This window comes from Triticum urartu, chromosome 5A (genome assembly GCF_056163025.1).
Source record: "Triticum urartu cultivar PI428250 chromosome 5A, HENAU_Tu73, whole genome shotgun sequence".
Taxonomy (NCBI): Eukaryota; Viridiplantae; Streptophyta; class Magnoliopsida; order Poales; family Poaceae; genus Triticum; species Triticum urartu.
The window spans coordinates 586997553-587016109 of NC_141877.1; the positions used below are offsets into that span (position 1 = coordinate 586997553).

Below are 18557 nucleotides of genomic sequence, written 5' to 3' on the forward strand. Positions count from 1 at the left end.
TGTGCCAGTAATAGGTTGTGTGTCTAAGTCATGTAGTGTCATTATCAACTGATAGTGGTCTTAATTTTTTTTCCTTTTTATAGAATTGTTGTGTACTTTGAGTAATGATTTAATAAAATGGTTATGTGCATCACAATAATGTAGAGGCAAGAGCTATCGACGCGGATTTTTGGGACATGGTGCCACGCGATGCCGAAATCTCGACCGCCCGCTTGTGCTTTGAGATTACTAATTAATATAGGACATTTTCCAATAAGATCACAGCTACTCAATAATACATTGGAATACGCAGCAGTGAGTGGGCCATGGCACTTTAAATTCGTATGCACTTTGTCTGGTAGTTGGGTTTTGGCACTTTGTCAGATATGTTGAATTAATCCCTGCTGGGTACTTGATGGCCTGCGTAGCATTTACAAGTCTATGCAGTCAGTACGAGTTAATGGGGGTGGCTTGTGCAGGGCATGTATTTTAGATATGCTTCATGCAGGTGGGTGTATGAAGGACATTGTTGAATCTTATCATCAGATTGGCTGGGTATAGAGCAAATTTATTTACACGGGATTACTTGATGTGTGAGCTATGATTCAGCCACATCGTAAAAAAACTCCCATGGGAGGAGCTAGAGAATCGATGTAGGACATTGATGAAGACATGAATAACACTATGACATGAACATAAAATGATGTTGTTGTAGGAGCTGATGGATATAAAAAGTTGGCACGACAGAGAAGATTTGAGAGAAAGAGAGGGTGAGAAATATGGATTGCTCTTAGCTAGACAGTCATTGAGTGACACATAACTACCAAAGCTGAGAGAGAGAGAGATGAACTACTATAGCTACAATTCCACATCTCCATTTTTTTGAAAAGAAACTCTAAATCTTCATGTATGAGTTCTAGCTAACCATGCCCTGAACGAACAGCAAAAACAAGAGAAGCAAGATGAGTGCGAGAGGAGCTGCGGAATGAACAAGGGATGGGAGAAAATACATGCAATGGTGCAGGTTGTGGTTAATGTACGCTGCAAATAATTGAAAGAACTCCTCTAATCAATAATGTGGGATCAGTGTGGTCATCAATGGGGCTTTAACTGCACTTGTGCAGATCCGTGGGCCATACTCATCTATTATCCATGGAATATGACCAATATACGTTTTGGCATTGTAAATACAACACGAATCACGAAGAAATGAATGGTCTGGATACCATCCTCGCGTGGCACCATGTCCACTCGTGATTTATCGCAAGAACTATCCCCTTTTTGAAGAAAAAAGGTAAGTTTCTTGTGGTGAAATACGAAAATATGGCAAAGGTGGTGAAGACTAAGAAGGTGGCGACAAACTTGGAATCTTACGCTGGATTCATTGTTCGTGGTCTACAACACTCCTTGCATAGTTAGTAGGACTCTCATCAAAGACCTCTTATGCTACTTATGGCCCATAAAGTAGCATCATGGTGCATGAGTGCACTATAAAAGTTCATACTCAAGTACCGTTCTTCCTCCTAAGGTCCCGCCTTCGAGAGAACTATAAATTTCTCTGGGAAAAATGTAGAGCTACAATGTTGTTTCTTGATAAAATTGGACCGCTCTTTATCCGGATATCTCGCTAGCCGAGGCCCTCTGCACTCCCCCACCTTTGATCGCTTTTCGTCGCGAGCTTTCTCCCACTGAAAGTAACCGTTGGACCATGTTGTGTCTGAGGCTTGGTTGTGTTAGCCTGTCAATGACACATACACGGTGTCGTGCCGCGTCACCACTTCTCGCCAAATCGGTCAAATTGATGTACGCCCAATTTACGGAAAGCCAGCTTGTTGCTTATCAAAATTTTCATGTGGCAAATGTTTAGAATATACTTTTGACCTCTAACAACTAGCCAAACGTAATGGGCATTCAGATGGGAATTGCGTGATTTGTGCTATTCTAGAAGATGCTGACCAGACGATCTTCAGATGCCCCCTAGCCCGCTTCACGCGAGTGCCGTTAGGGAAGCCGCGGGCACGAGCTGGAACCCTTCGTCTGGTGCCGAGCTTCTTACGATCATCTGAGCTCTTCATGGCTCGATTTAGGGCACGATATAACGTTGTGTTGGGGCACTTCAGTGGGTTGTCTGACATATCCGCAACAAAATTACTACCAAGGCCATTTTCCTGGCTCACCCGGTTGTCTGTCTTTCCAAATGCATTCTTGTAATGCCCTCGATGCGGCTATATCTCCCACGTGTCGAAGCACGACTTAGAGGCATAACCGCATTGAAAGCAATGTCGCAAGTGAGGTAATCTTTGCAAACAACCCATGTAATACAATAAGGGAAAAGAGATACATAGTTGGCTTACAATCGCCACTTCACATAATACATGAATAAAGCATTACATCATCCAGTTACACACAAGGTCCGACTACGGAACCAAAATAAAAGAAGACTACCCCAAATGCTACACAGATCCCCGATCGTCCCGACTGGGCTCCACTACTGATCAACTAGAACGAAACAACACGAAGGACAAGATCTTCATCAAGCTCCTCCTTGAGCTTGGTTGCGTCGTCTGCACGGACTCATCGGCACCTGCAAGCTGGTTTTGGAAGTATCTGTGAGCCACGGGGACTCAGCAATCTCGCACCCTCGCGATCAAGACTATTTAAGCTTATGGGAAAGGTAAAGGTATGAGGTGGAGCTGCAGCAAGCGACTAGCATATATGGTGGCTAAACATACGCAAATGAGAGCGAGAAGAGAAGGTAAAGCACGATCGATAAACTATGATCAAGAAGTGATCCTAGAACAACCTACGTCAATCATAACTCCAACACCGTGTTCACTTCCCGGACTCCGCTGGAAAGAGACCATCACGGTTACACACGCGGTTGATGCATTTTAATTAAGGTCAACTTCAGGTTTTCTACAACCGGACATTAACAAATTCCCATCTGCCCATAACCGCGGGCACGGCTTTCGAAAGTTCAAATCCCTGCAGGGGTGTCCCAACTTAGCCCATCACAAGCTCTCACGGTCAATGAAGGATATTCCTTCTAGCGGGAAGACCCAATCAGACTCGGAATCCCGGTTACAAGACATCCTCGACAATGGTAAAACAAGTCCAGCAAAGCCACCCGATGTGCCGACATCCTGATGGGAGCTGCACATATCTCGTTCTCAGGGCAACACCGGATAGGTCAAGGTACGAGTAAAACCAGCCCTCAAGTTTCCCCGATGTGGCCCCGCAGGCACTGGTAGAAAAAGGGCCTATAGTCCCGGTTCGTAAGGGCCTTTAGTCCCGGTTCAGGAACCGGGACTAAAGTGTCGGTACTAATACCTCCACCCTTTAGTCCCGGTTCAATCCAGAACCGGGACTAAAGGCCCTCCACATGGGCAGTGCGCAGAGCCCAGTCAGGAGACCCTTTGGTCCCGGTTGGTGCCACCAACCGGGACCAAAGGGTCTCCTGACTGGGCTCTGCGCACTGCCCACGTGGAGACCCTTTGGTCCCGGTTGGTGGCACCAACCAGGACCAATCGGCATCCACGCGTCAGCACTTCTGTGGCTGGGGTTTTTGTTTTTTTTAAAGGGGGAGGGTTGGGGGTTTTAGGGGGTTAATTTAGGTGTTTCATATATTGTGTTAGCTAGTTATAATTAATAGAGAGAAGTGTCCTCTGTTATGTCTGTGCTTGGTCGACGCTACGTACTATACATACGTATATAGAGAGGACTAGACACGCTAGCTAGCTAGTAAGCAAATGAAGGAAACAGAAGATCGTCATGAACATATATGCATCTATACAGAGAGAAGTGATATCGACCACCTCTCCTTCTCTGAGAGATTGGTCGAACAACAAGTTCTCGTATATCTATCTGACACTACCGGCTACATATATACAGTAATTATCTCTTACAAATATAATCATACGGACTCAGGGTTAACATAGAATTCTCCGTCTTCAGGGATCACGTGGTCAAGAAAGAATGCCGCCAATTCCTCTTGAATTCCTCGCATGCGAGCTGGTGCTAGGAGTTCATCCCGCTTCCGAAACATCTAATTTAAAGAAGGGGGTCAATACATATATATATATATATATGAATGAATGAAACTCAACATAAATGATGGTAATAAAATAAAATTGTGAATGTTGTTATTTACGTACTTCATATTGTTCGTCAGTGTAGCCCCGCTCACAGGTCGTGTGGCGGATGGACTCGCAAACATAGTAACCACAGAAATCATTCCCTTGTTGCTGCCACAACCACTTTACAAGAAATAGAGGTTAATCAAACTGATAAGCAAGAATGCCAAATGGTATTGATGAAACTAGCGCTTGAATGACTAGTAGATGCGCTTAAAATGCTACTATAGCTAGTACTTACTTTCGGGTGTCTAAATTGCAGCTCCTTCGGCAGTCCCGGAGCTTTTCTGGTGAATTTTCTCCAAACCCTACCGGACAAAGAAAACAATTACTTGATATATCAGGAAATGAACAAAGTTGCTGATATGGTGGATAATGATCGATTTAACTTACTTCTCGAGTATTTGAGTCATGTCTGCATAGTCCTTGGGATCTTTTCGTCTTGAGTCTAAGACGGTTACTAGTCCCTGCTCAAGCTTAATATGTAGGAGAATATAGTGGAAACTGCACACGCATGCATAACTCATCAATTACATTACTATAACCTTGACAAATATATAAGGGAAACCGAATACGCACAAGACAGTAACACTCACTTGAAGTTGTAAGGAAAGAGTATTATATCTTTGTTTTGATTTATTATCAACGATTCTAGCATGCTGGCCTCGGTTTCTGCGGCATGAAATTTAACCTGAGTTGCATCTATGAGATTTGTGTTAATGAACCCAATATCACCGACTTGTCTTTTCTTCAATTCGATGATCTTCAATCTGCATAATATAGTGAGGATGATTATAAATACATGCAATGAAAGAGCTAAGCTATATAGAGAAACTTAATGACAGAAGTAGTACTACTTACAGACAGTAGCAGGTGACAGTTGCTTTATCGAGGGCCAATTGATTGAAGAACTGATAGAACTCCTCAAATGGAACAGGCAACAGATCAATTCCAACGAGGTCATGCTTCGGTTTAACTCTCGCATACAAAGTACTCCTCCCCCCAGAGTCTCTGCAGATTTTCAAGTACCAATCATGCAATCTTCGCATCATCGTTGATAGAGATCTTTCATCTTTGACGAGAGGCTTCCCGTACTCGTATCTTTGTATCTGCACGTCCATGGGGTCATAATGTACTTCGTCGGGCAGGTAATCTGCAGGATTGCTATAACCGGGCACCATCCTTGGATCATTATCGACGTTGTGGCTAGGCACCTTGAGCGGGGGGCACGATTGCTTCGCTTGTTCGCCGAGCTGGGCAATTTGTTTCCCAGCTCGTCGTTGTTTCAGCCTTTGATCACTGACAGTACTTCCCGACCGCTCCGCTTCGGCAAATTCCTTTCCAATAATGCGGTCATAGTTTCCTTTCGGCGAATCAGACTTCGGTGTTTTTGTCAGGGCAGCCAGAGTGCGCTTCACTTTCACCCGATCTACCTTCTCCTCCGGAGGTGGATGTTTCTTTGCTTTCACCCCTTCAAAGAATTTCTTCACTTCTTCTCGCGCGATCTCGGCGTTCTCCTCCTGGGTCCTCTCGTATGGTAACTTCTCTGGAGTCTTCAGAGAAGGACCGAATCTGTATGTCCTCCCGCCTCTGGTTGTACTGCTAGACGCCGACCGAGCAGACGTAGCAGTTGTCTTCTTTACTTGCTTAAGCGGCGGAGGAGAAGGACTACGACGCGCCGGAGCAGCTGGAGCGGCGGCAGGTCTCTTCCGCCCTTGCTGACGAGGCGGAGAAGGAGGAGGCGGGCTGCTCGGGCGCGTCGGCGCAGGCGGAGAAGGAGGCGGAGTGCCGCCGCGCACCGGAGAAGGAGCCGGCCGAGGGCCCTGATCGTCACTCGACGGAGGAGGAGGAGGAGGCGGTGGCGTCCAGTTCGGAAGGTTGATGAGGCCCTTCCGCCATAGGCATGGAGTCTTCAGAGCAGACCCCAGCCGAGTCTCCCCTTCACCGGTAGGGTGGTCAAGCTGGAGGTCCTCAAATCCCTCCGTTATCTCATCCACCATCACCCTAGCATATCCTTCTGGAATCGGCCGGCAGTGAAAAGTTGCGCCGGGTTCAGTAGGATAAACAGAGCTAACAGCCGCCTTGACCTTCAAATTCATCCATTGCGTCATAAGGTGGCAATTTTGAGACTCCGTGATAGCATCCACGGGATAGCTGGCAGGAGCCGTCAAGGCATGCTCTAGCTGAAGCAGCTCGGTGGAAGCCACGCTGCTTCTGCGCTGAGATGGCGGGGTAGCTTCGGGGGAGGCTTCGGCAGTACGTTTGCTGCGATTTGCTTCTCGTTCCTCTATCGCGTCCACCCTTGCTTGCAGCGCCTGCATTTGGGTCTGCTGCACTTATTTCCTCCTCTCATGGGATTTGTAACCGCCTGCGTCCGGAAACCCAACCTTCCACGGAACGGAGCCTGGCGTGCCTCGTGTCCGTCCAGGGTGCTCAGGATTCCCGAGGGCCATTGTGAGCTCGTCGTTCTCTCTGTCTAGAAAGAACGTCCCATCCTGCGCTGCTTCGATATACTGCTTAAGCTTACTAACTGGTATGTCCATTTGATCGTTCGTCCAAATGCACTTCCCTGTTTCAGGGTCCAGGGTTCCGCCAGCCCCGAAGAACCAAGTCCGGCAACGGTCTGGCCAGTTATTTGTCTCTGGTTCAATCCCTTTATGAACCAGATCATTCTCACTCTTGGACCACTTAGGCCGGGCTACGAGGTAGCCACCTGACCCCGTGCGATGGTGAAGCTTCTTCTTCGCAGCATTTTGCTTGTTTGTCGCCGACATCTTCTTACTCTTTTCTGATGTCTTGTGGGCCACAAATGCGGGCCAGTGATCTCTGATCTTCTCATATCTGCCCTTGAATTCTGGTGTCTCATTTTTTTCGACAAACTTATTCAGCTCTTTCTTCCACCTCCTGAATAGTTCTGCCATCCTCTTCAGAGCAAAAGACTTGATTAATTTCTCTTTAACTGGGTTCTCTGGATTATCCTCAGGCGGTAGGGTGAAATTTGACTTCAGCTCAGTCCAAAGATCATTTTTCTGCATATCATTGACATAAGACACCTCAGGGTCTTCTGTAGCCGGCTTAAACCATTGCTGGATGCTTATCGGGATCTTGTCCCTAACCAGAACCCCGCACTGAGCAACAAATGCGCTCTTTGTCCGGAGGGGTTCAATAGGTTGGCCGTCGGGCGCGATTGCTATGATCTCAAACTTTTCATCCGAGCTCAACTTTTTCTTCGGGCCTCGTCTCTTTACCGAAGTTGTGCTCGATTCGGAGGGCTAGAAAAAAGAACAAAGACTTAATTAATATGTGTACATACCAAAACAATGAATGCATCAATCATCTAGTCAGCATAGGCTTAACTAATATATATACCTGGCCGGACTCGGTTCGGTCACCGGAGCCGTCATCACGGTCTCCTTCTTGCACCGGCATTGGGTCACCGGAGCCGTCCTCATGTTCTTCTTCTTGCACCGGCATTAGGTCACCGTAGCCAGCTTGTTCACCCTGTCCTTCCAGACCATCGGTTTCGTTGAGAAACAACGAGATGGCATCACTTCCTTCTGCGATTATGTCCCTCAACAACGCTTCTTTTGTTGCTTCGTCTAGGGCGGTGTCCATAGTTTCTACAAATATTTACAACATGGATATTATTATTCAAACATGATAGATGGATATATTAGTGCCAAACGTAGAACTAGCTACCTAATCATAGTAAGCTATCGGGAGGGGGTATATATCGACAACGACGACACTACATCTATGTCCCTCGACGACCCTCGTTCCCGATAAAAAAAAGAGGAAGAAGAAGAAGAAAAATAAGAGGAGAAGAAAGAATAGAGGAGAAGATCTCCTCTATTCTTTCTTCTCCTCTTTTTTTCTTCTTCCTCTTCTTTTTTTATCCTCTTCTTCCTCTCATGTTCGATAGGATCGCTGAGGGGTCGGGAGGTTGCGTAGTGTCTCAGGATTCAACAAAACCATGTCTTCATCATTAGGCGAAAGTAACATGTGCATGATGGTACGAAGCTCTTCAAAGTTGTTCTGGAACGGACTCCCAGATAGGATAATCCGCCTTTTGGTACAAAGTTCAGCAAGAGCCTTCCAAATATCGCTATTTGGAAGGCCTTTGCTGAATTGGTACCAAAAGGCGGATTATTCTATCCGGGACTCCATTCCAAAACAACTTTGCAGAACTTCGTACCAACATGCCCTGGTTACTTCCAGCTAATGATGAAGGTATGGATTTCTTCAATACTTTGATACTAGGAAACCTCTCTCGACCCCTCGGCGATCCTCGACCCCTCGAACCCTCGACGACCCTGGAACCCTCGACCCCTAGACGACCCTCTTCTTCCTCTCATGTTCGAGAGGATCGCCGAGGGGTCGGGAGGTTGCCTAGTGTCAAAGGATTCAACAAAACCATGTCTTCATCATTAGGCGAAAGTAACATGTGCATGATGGTACGAAGCTCTTCAAAGTTGTTCTGGAACGGAGTCCCAGATAGGATAATTCGCTTTTTGGTACAAAGTTCAGCAAGAGCCTTCCGAATATCGCTATTTGGAAGGCCTTTGCTGAATTCGTACCAAAAAGCGGATTATTCTATCCGGGACTCCATTCCAGAATAACTTTGCAGAACTTCGTACCAACATGCCCTGGTTACTTCCGGCTAATGATGAAGGCATGGATTTTTTCAATACTTTGACACTAGGAAACCTCTCTCTACTTCCGGCTAATAAGAAGAAGAAGAAGAAGAAGAAGAAGAAGAAAAGAAGAAAAAAAAGAGGAGAAGAAGAAAGGAATAGTGGAGAAAAGAGAAAATAGAATATATTCTATTTTCTCTTCTTCTCCACTATTCCTTTCTTCTTCTCCTCTTCTTTTTCTTCTTTTTTCTTCTTATTATTTATTTCTCCTCTTCTTTTCGGTAGAGGAAACCCTAAATAGCTAGCAAGTATCGTGGGTGTGAGATACATGTGGCCTTCGGTGTCGGACACTACATCCACGTCCCACAAGTGACGTGGGGGTCGAAGCCCGCGCCACTTGTGGGATGTGGATGTAGTGTCCGACACCGACGGTACATGTATCTCACACCGACGATACTTTCTATTTAGGGTTTCTCCTCTACCGCTCGGCGACCCTCTCGACGACCCTCGTTCCCGATAAAATAAAGAGGAAGAAGAAGAAGAAAAAAGAAGAGAAGAAAGAATAGAGGAGAAGACTTCCTCTTCTTCCTCTCTTCTTCTTCCCCTTCTTCCTCGCCTCTCTCATGAATGTCCGGCGTTCTCGACCCCCCCCCACGTGTCGAAGAAAAAAAAGAAGAAGAAAAATAGGAGAAGAAGAAAGGAATAGAGGAGAAGAAGAGAAAAATAGAATATATATATATTCTATTTTTCTCTTCTTCTCCTCTATTCCTTTCTTCTTCTCCTCTTCTTTTTCTTCTTTTTTCTTCTTCTTATTTATTTCTCCCCGTCTTCCTCTCCCCCCTCGGCGACCCTAGACCCCCTCTCGACCCCCTCTTCTTCTCCCTCTTCTAATTCATTTGTTCATATGAATATACAAACATTTTCATATTTACAATAATTAATATCACCAAAAAAATCTATGAACAGAAAAAAATCCTATATTCTTTCTTCTCCTTCATATTTACTATTTTTTGCATATGAACAGAAAAAAATCTATGAAAAAAATCATATGAAAACAATCCTATATTCTTTCATATTTACTATTTTTTGCATATATACATGAAAAAAAAGCATATAACAGAAAAAAAAAGCATATAACAGAAAAAAAAGCATATTACAGAAAAAAAAGCATATAACAAAAAAAATATGCTAGCTAGGGCGCCGCGGCCGGACCAGAGGACGACGGCGACGGCGACGCGGGCGACGGCCACGGCAACGATGGGGGCGGGCGGGCGACGGCGACGGCGACGATGGGGGCGGGCGGGCGACGGCGACGGCGGGGCGGCGCGCGGCGCGGGCGACGGCGACGATGGGGGCGGGCGGTGTCAGGGCAGGGACGAGGGTGGTGCGGGGCGGCGCAGGGACGAGGGCGACGGCAACGGGGGCGGGCCGGGGTGGCGCGTGGCGCGGGCGACGGCGACGATGGGCGCGGGCGACGGCGACGATGGGGGCGGGCGGCGTCGGGGCAACTGCAGGATGAGAATGAAAAAATGCTAAGTGCTTCCTTATATAGAATAGGCTTTAGTCCCGGTTCTTGGCAGCAACCGGGACCAAAGGTGGGCATTAGTCCCGGTTGGTGCCACGAACCGAGACCAAAGGTCAATTTTCGGCAGGCCAAAGGGCGGGAAGCGGCGACCTTTGGTCCCGGTTGGTGCCACCAACCGGGACCAATGCCCTTGTGCGCCCCGCGCCCAGAAGTTTAGTCCCACATCGCTAGCTGAAGGGCGCCGATACTGGTTTATAAGCGCTGCTCTGCCTCCCCTTTCGAGCTCCTCTCAAATGCAGGCTTTCGGGCCTAAACTGCTACTGCCTGTGGGCCTATTGGGCCTCTGCGGGGCTGAATCCTGGCCCATGTAGGGTTTCTAGTCGTATTCAGGCCGTGGAGGCCCAGTAGGTGGCATTTTTTTTGGTTTTTTCTTTTCTATTTCTACATTTTTTTGGTTTTTTATTTTTTTGTTTCTACTTAAAACTAAATAATTATAGTTTTTTTAGTGATTTCTTTTTGCTTTTAGGTCACAAAAATTATAAACTTTCTGTTAGTGCCATTAATTTTAAATTTTAAATAGTTTAAATTTGAATTTTTAAAAATTTGTGTGAATCACTAGTTTATGAATAACTTTACTATAAAATTAGAAATTTTTTTCTATTTATTTTTTATTTCTACTTACAACTAAATACTTACAGTTTTTTAGTGATTTCTTTTTGCTTTTAGGTCACAAAAATTATAAACTTTCTGTTAGTGCCATTAGTTTTAAATTTTAAATAGTTTAAATTTGAATTTTTAAAAATTTGTGTGAATCACTAGTTTATGAATAAATTTACTATAAAATTAGAATTTTTTTCTTCTTTGCTATTTATTTTTTATTTATACTTACAATTAAATACTTATAGTTTGATTTTAGGTCACACAAATTATATTCTTTTTGCTATTGAAGAATATTATAGTTTTATTTAGTTGATCATAACATAATATTTTAATTGATTGTTTTTATTTTCATAAAAGTTTTGTAGTTCATTCTGTTTGCTATTAATTCATTCTTTGAGCTAAATGACTCTGAAATTGGAAAGCATTTCAAAATTAACTCTGAAAAGGTTGAAAGTTGGCATGGTATCATCATTTCACCCACATAGCATGTTCCAAAAAGTAGAGTGGGTTACGACAAAAACTTGATGCACTTCGTGTACAAAATGGACAATCACTTTCGAAGTATCAAAGTTTCGAACCATAAGACATGAAAGCATTTCAAATGAACTCTGAAAAAGTTGAAAGTTGGGATGGTATCATAATTTCACCCACATAGCATTTGCTTATTGCGGGAGAAAGTCTTCACTTTTTCTTTGCTTGTGTCATTTGCTTATTGCGCCGTAACCATGGATAATCTTCATTGTTTATCAGGATGCTTGGGTCAGCCTTGACATTGAAGGGAGGAATTTCATGAAACTTTTCATAATCTTCAGACATGTGTGTCTTGCCGTCCACTCCCAGGATGTCCCTTTTTCCTGAAAGAACTATGTGGCGCTTTGGCTCATCGTATGATGTATTCGCTTCCTTATCTTTTCTTTTTCTCGGTTTGGTAGACATGTCCTTCACATAGATAACCTGTGCCACATCATTGGCTAGGACGAACGGTTCGTCAGTGTACCCAAGATTTTTCAGATCCACTGTTGTCATTCCGTACTGTGGGTCTACCTGTACCCCGCCGCCTAACAGATTGACCCATTTGCACTTAAACAAAGGGACCTTAAAATCAGGTCCGTAGTCAAGTTCCCATATGTCCACTATGTAACCATAATATGTGTCCTTTCCGCTCTCGATTGCTGCATCAAAGCGGACACCGCTGTTTTGGTTGGTACTCTTTTGATCTTGGGCGATCGTGTAAAATGTATTCCCATTTATCTCGTATCCTTTGTAAGTCAATACAGTCAAAGATGGTCCCCTGGAAAACAAGTACAACTCATCACAAACAGTGTTGTCACCTCTGAGACGTGTTTCCAACCAACTGCTGAAAGTCGTGATGTGTTCACATGTAATCCAGTCGTCGCACTGCTCCGGGTGTTTGGAGTGCAGACTGTTCTTGTGTTCATCGACATACGGGGTCACCAAGGTAGAGTTCTGTAGAACTGTGTAGTGTGCTTGAGACCAAGAATATCCGTCCCTGCATATTATTGAGTCTCTTCCAAGAGTGCCTTTTCCAGTCAGTGTCCCCTCATATCGCGATTTAGGGAGACCTATCTTGTTAAGGCCAGGAATGAAGTCAACACAAAACCCGATAACATCCTCTGTTTGATGGCCCATGGAGTGCTTCCTTCTGGCCTAGCGCGGTCACGGACATATTTCTTTAGGACTCCCATGAACCTCTCAAAGGGGAACATATTGTGTAGAAATACGGGCCCCAGGATGACAATCTTGTCGACTAGATGAACTAGGACGTGCGTCATGATATTGAAGAAGGATGGTGGGAACACCAGCTCGAAACTGACAAGACATTGCGCCATATCACTCCTTAGCCTTGGTACGATTTCTGGATCGATCACCTTCTGAGAGATTGCATTGAGGAATGCACATAGCTTCACAATGGCTAATCGGACGTTTTCCGGTAGAAGCTCCCTCAATGCAACCGGAAGCAGTTGCGTCATAATCACGTGGCAGTCATGAGACTTAAGGTTCTGAAACTTTTTCTCTGGCATATTTATTATTCCCTTTATATTCGACGAGAAGCCAGTCGTGACCTTCATACTGAGTAGGCATTCAAAGAGGATTTCTTTCTCTTCTTTCGTAAGAGCGTAGCTGGCAGGACCTTTATACCGCTTCGGAGGCATGCCGTCTCTTTCGTGCAAACGTTGCAGGTCCTCTCGTGCCTCAGGTGTATCTTTTGTCTTCCCATACACGCCCAAGAAGCCTAGCAGGTTCACGCAAAGGTTCTTCGTCACGTGCATCACGTCGATTGAGGAGCGGACCTCTAGGTCTTTCCAGTAGGGTAGGTCCCAAAATATAGATTTCTTCTTCCACATGGGTGCGTGTCCCTCAGCGTCATTCGGAACAGCTAGTCCACCGGGACCCTTTCCAAAGATTACGTAGTGTAAATCATTGACCATAGCAAGCACGTGATCACCGGTGCGCATGGCGGGCTTCTTCCGGTGATCTGCCTCGCCTTTGAAATGCTTGCCTTTCTTTCGACATTGATGGTTGGTCGAAAGAAATCGACGATGGCCCAGGTACACATTTTTCCTGCATTTGTCCAGGTATATACTTTCAGTGTCATCTAAACAGTGCGTGCATGCGTGGTATCCTTTGTTTGTCTGTCCTGAAAGGTTACTGAGAGCGGGCCAATCGTTGATGGTCACGAACAGCAACGCCTTAAGGTTAAATTCCTCCTGTCTGTGCTCATCCCACGTACGTACACCATTTCCATTCCACAGCTGTAAAAGTTCTTCAACTAATGGCCTTAGGTACACATCAATTTCGTTGCCGGGTTGCTTAGGGCCTTGGATGAGAACTGGCATCATAATGAACTTCCGCTTCATGCACATCCAAGGAGGAAGGTTATACATACATAGAGTCACGGGCCAGGTGCTGTGATTGCTGCTCTGCTCCCCGAAAGGATTAATGCCATCCGCGCTTAAAGCAAACCATACATTCCTTGGGTCCTTTGCAAACTCATCCTAGTACTTTCTCTCAATTTTTCTCCACTGCGACCCGTCAGCGGGTGCTCTCAACTTCCCATCTTTCTTTCGGTTCTCACTGTGCCATCGCATCAACTTGGCATGCTCTTCGTTTCTGAACAGACGTTTCAACCGTGGTATTATAGGAGCATACCACATCACCTTCGCAGGAACCCTCTTCCTGAGGGGCTCGCCGTCAACATCACCAGGGTCATCTCGTCTGATCTTATACCGCAACGCACCGCATACCGGGCATTCGTTCAGATCCTTGTAGGCACCGCGGTAGAGGATGCAGTCATTAGGGCATGCATGTATCTTCTCCACCTCCAATCCTAGAGGGCATACGACCTTCTTTGCTGCGTATGTACTGTCGGGCAATTCGTTATCGTTTGGAAGCTTCTTCTTCATTATTTTCAGTAGCTTCTCAAATCCTTTGTCAGCCACAGCATTCTCTGCGTTCCACTGCAGCAATTCCAGTATGGTACCGAGCTTTGTGTTGCCATCTTCGCAATTGGGGTATAGCCCTTTTTTGTGATCCTCTAACATGCGATCGAACTTCAGCTTCTCCTTTTGACTAATGCATTGCGTCCTTGCATCGACAATGACCCGACGGAGATCATCATCATCGGGCACATCGTCTGGTTCCTCTTTATCTTCAGCAGCTTCACCCGTGGCAGCATCATTGGGCACATCGTCTGGTTCCTCTTGATCTTCACCAGCTCCCCCCGTTGCAGCATCACCGTATTCAGGGGGCACATAGTTGTCATCGTACTCTTCTTCTTCGCGCGTCTTCCATCATAACCCCTATTTCTCCGTGCCTCGTCCAAACATTATAGTGTGGCATGAAACCCTTGTAAAGCAGGTGGGAGTGAAGGATTTTCCGGTTAGAGTAAGACCTCGTATTCCCACATTCAGTGCATGGACAACACATAAAACCATTCTGCTTGTTTGCCTCAGCCGCACCGAGAAACTCATGCACGCCCTTAATGTACTCGCGGGTGTGTCTGTCACCGTACATCCATTGCCGGTTCATCTGCGTGCATTATATATAATTAAGTGTCCAAATTAATAGAAGTTCATCATCACATTAAAACCAAAGTGCATACATAGTTCTCATCTAACAACATATAGCTCTCCAGAGCATCTAATTAATTAAACCATACATTGAAACTATGTAAAACATTTCAATGCGAAAACAAATGCGATCATAATCGCAACCAAGGTAACAATTAATCCAACGGCATAATGATACCAAGCCTCGGTATGAATGGCATATTTTCTAATCTTTCTAATCTTCAAGTGCATTGCATCCATCTTGATCTTGTGATCATCGACGACATCCGCAACATGCAACTCCAATATCATCTTCTCCTCCTCAATTTTTTTTTATTTTTTCCTTCAACAAATTGTTTTCTTCTTCAACTAAATTTAACCTCTCGACAATAGGGTCGGTTGGCATTTCCGATTCACATACATCCTAGATAAATAAAATCTATGTCACGTTGGTCGGCATAATTTTCATAAACAATAAATGAACCAATAGTTATGAAGATAATATACATACCAAATCCGAATCATAGACAGGACAAGGGCCGACGGGGGCGGATACCAAAACCATCGCACTATATAAGATGCAATAATAAATGTAAGAAAATGATACAAGTATCTATCTAAACAGACAAGTAAGAATATTTTTCCTTTCAGAAAGAAGATAAGAACAAGAGGCTCACCAAGGTGGTGTCGGTGATGAGATCAGCGCGGGTGATCGACGACGGTGAAGACGGGGACGGGGCGTGACGGACCGCTAAATCTAGACAAATCTCGAGGAAAATGGAGCTTGGAGGTCGAGCTTCGAGAGGAGAAAGTTTAAGTAGTGTGGCTCGGGCATTCCATCGAACACCTCATGTGCATAGGAGGTGAGCTAGAGCACCACAAACCCCTCCCCTCGCCGGCCAGAGAAAAACAGAGCACTGGAGTGCTCTGCTCGCGGGCGAGGGTATATATAGGCACCTCATTGGTCCCGGTTTGTGGCAAGAACCGGGACTAAAGGGGATCCTTTGGTCCCGGTTCAAGCCACCAACCGGGACCAATGGTGGTGGGCCAGGAGCGAGGCCCATTGGTCCCGGTTCGTCCCACCAACCGGGACCAAAAGGTCCAGACGAACCGGGACCAATGGCCCACGTGGTACGGCCGGCCCCCTGGGCTCACGAACCGGGACCAATGCCCACATTAGTCCCGGTTCTACACTGAACCGGGACTAATGGGCTGAGCCGGCCTGGACCATAGCCCTGTTTTCTACTAGTGAGGCTGCCCATTTCGGACCAACACTTAGACAAGCACTGGCCCGGGGGGGTTAAAATAAAGATGACCCTTGGGCTGGCCTAACCCAAGGGAAAAAGAGGCTAGGTGGCGAATGGTAAAACCAAGGTTGGGCCTTGCTGGAGGAGTTTTATTCAAAGCGAACTGTCAAGGGGTTCCCATTATAACCCAACCGCGTAAGGAACGCAAAATCCGGGAACATAACACCGATATGACAGAAACTAGGGCGGCAAGAGTGGAACAAAACACCAGGCATAAGGCATAGCCTTCCACCCTTTAGCAAGTATATAGATGCATTAATTAAATAAGATATATTGTGATATCCCAACAAAACATCCATGTTCCAAACATGGAACAAGCTTCAATCTTCACCTGCAGCTAACAACACTATAGAGGGGCTGAGCAAAGCGGTAACATAGTCAAACAACAGTTTGCTAGGACAAGGTGGGTTAGAGGCTTGGTTCAACAATATGGGAGGCATGATAAGCAAGTGGTAGGTATCGTAGCATAGGCATAGCAAAAGAGCGAGCATGTAGCAAGCAAAGATAGAAGTGATTTCGAGGGTATGGTCATCTTGCCTGAAATCCCGCAAGGAAGAAGAGCGAGTCCATGAAGAAGACAAACGGGCGTAGTCGAACGAATCCTCACAACTCCGGAACGAAACCGAAGCTAAACGCGAGAAGCAACCCGGAAAGAAGCAAACAACAAAGTAAACAACCATCACATAAGCATGGCATGATGCACAACCAGGTATGATGCATGTCCGGTTTAAATGAGGCATGGCATGATGCACAACCAGGTATGATGCATGTCCGGTTTAAATGAGGCATGGCATGGCAAAATGCACAAACAATCCTACAAATTAAATGGAGCTCAATATGCAACGAGTTGCATATTGACGAAACACCACATGACTTATTTAGTTCTCTCTCGTTTAGGTACTCAACAATATTAAATGTTGTTAGCATGGCAAGAGGTGAAGCATAATGAAACTATCTATCTAGGCAAGTTTAAATGAGGCCGGAACAACAAAACGACAAGTCCGGAAAATCCCCATATGCATTTAGCAATTTAAAGCAAACAACAATTTTAAACATTTTAGTTGTTGTTATCATGATGCGGATGACATGAGCAAGTTTTATGCAATATTTATGAAAATGTTGGCATGATAAGATACGATGCATTTGTCATCGTGGCGGAAACGAAAGGGGTGCCACGGCAACGAATCCGAAAGTGATGCCACGGCAACATATCGGTTCCGATAGCTCATAGAGATACCGGTGCAAAAGGAAGTGGCGGGAGCGAGCAAAAGAAGGTGGGGCGCTCCCGGATACCGGGTGTCCCATGTGTCGACGGCATGGCAACCAAGGGTCGTGCACGTAACAAACGGGCACGCTGCAAACATGGGGTTCATCTCGTATCACATAACATGCATTCGGTCCATGGACGGTCGTGTCGATGGTTATACCTTTCGAAGCGTGCCTTATCGGAACGGATCAAGTTCGTAGAGGGAAGTAGGCGTTCTCGCGACGGCGGTAGTGGAAGTAGTTGTTCACACGACGGTAGTCGGACTTGACGATTCCGTTACATGGGTCTTCGGCAATGGTAGTGGTACCCATTTTGTAGTCGTGCACATTCCGTAGATGTTTGAGGTCACGGCGAGGATCTTGACGTCCACGGAGTCTTCGAGGGTCGACGGTAGTGGTACTCGGGTCATCGGCAACGGTAGTCGTTCTATGCATCGGGCGTCAAGGTACTTGTCGTTCTTAGCGGTGCCGAAAACGGCGGTAGATGAACAAGATGCGTCGTCGTGGTACTTGGCAAAAATCTCAAAGAAAATGCCTGATGGTCCCCGTACGGGTCTTGGCGACATTCTTGCCCATCCAAAACGAAACAAGACATAAGGGCCTCTGGTGGGCAGCGGGCGAGCAGCGGCAGAAGATGTCGAGCCATAGCTGCTCATGCCCAACAATGAAACAACCAAATCGTCCATGACTTGGTGCTGGTGCAGAGCATCAGGAGGCAGGGCATTGCAGGAGAACGGGTCGGAGATGGGGGCAGTAGCAGCGGAGCGAAGCAGAAATGACAGAGCTCGGGGTTCGTGGTGCAGGGGAGCATGAGAGGCACCATGGACGCAGAGGAGACAAGGTGCATGACGGCAAGGCGAAACAGGCCCGGGGTCGAGGTCGCCAAGGGAGGGAGGCAGCAGGGGTGCGGCGATGCTGATGGCCTCGCAGGCCATGGCGGGCGACGGGCGTAGTCTAGAAGGAGTAGGGCCGACCGAAGCCGG

At 46.1% G+C, this 18557-nt stretch overlaps 1 protein-coding gene across 1 annotated transcript; it reads right to left on the bottom strand.

Moving 5' to 3' along the window:
* Positions 1-17741: 17741 nt before the first annotated feature.
* Positions 17742-18509, bottom strand: LOC147973102 (uncharacterized). The gene has a single exon (XM_087524573.1). It carries the CDS (start codon positions 18507-18509, stop codon positions 17820-17822), a length of 690 nt encoding a protein of 229 aa, XP_087380699.1. The 3' UTR covers positions 17742-17819.
* Between the last annotated feature and the right edge of the window lie 48 nt (positions 18510-18557).

Bases quoted from the DNA above. Each gene is read 5' to 3' on its own strand.
- LOC147973102 (XM_087524573.1), bottom strand. From the start codon at position 18,509: ATGGCCTGCGAGGCCATCAGCATCGCCGCACCCCTGCTGCCTCCCTCC.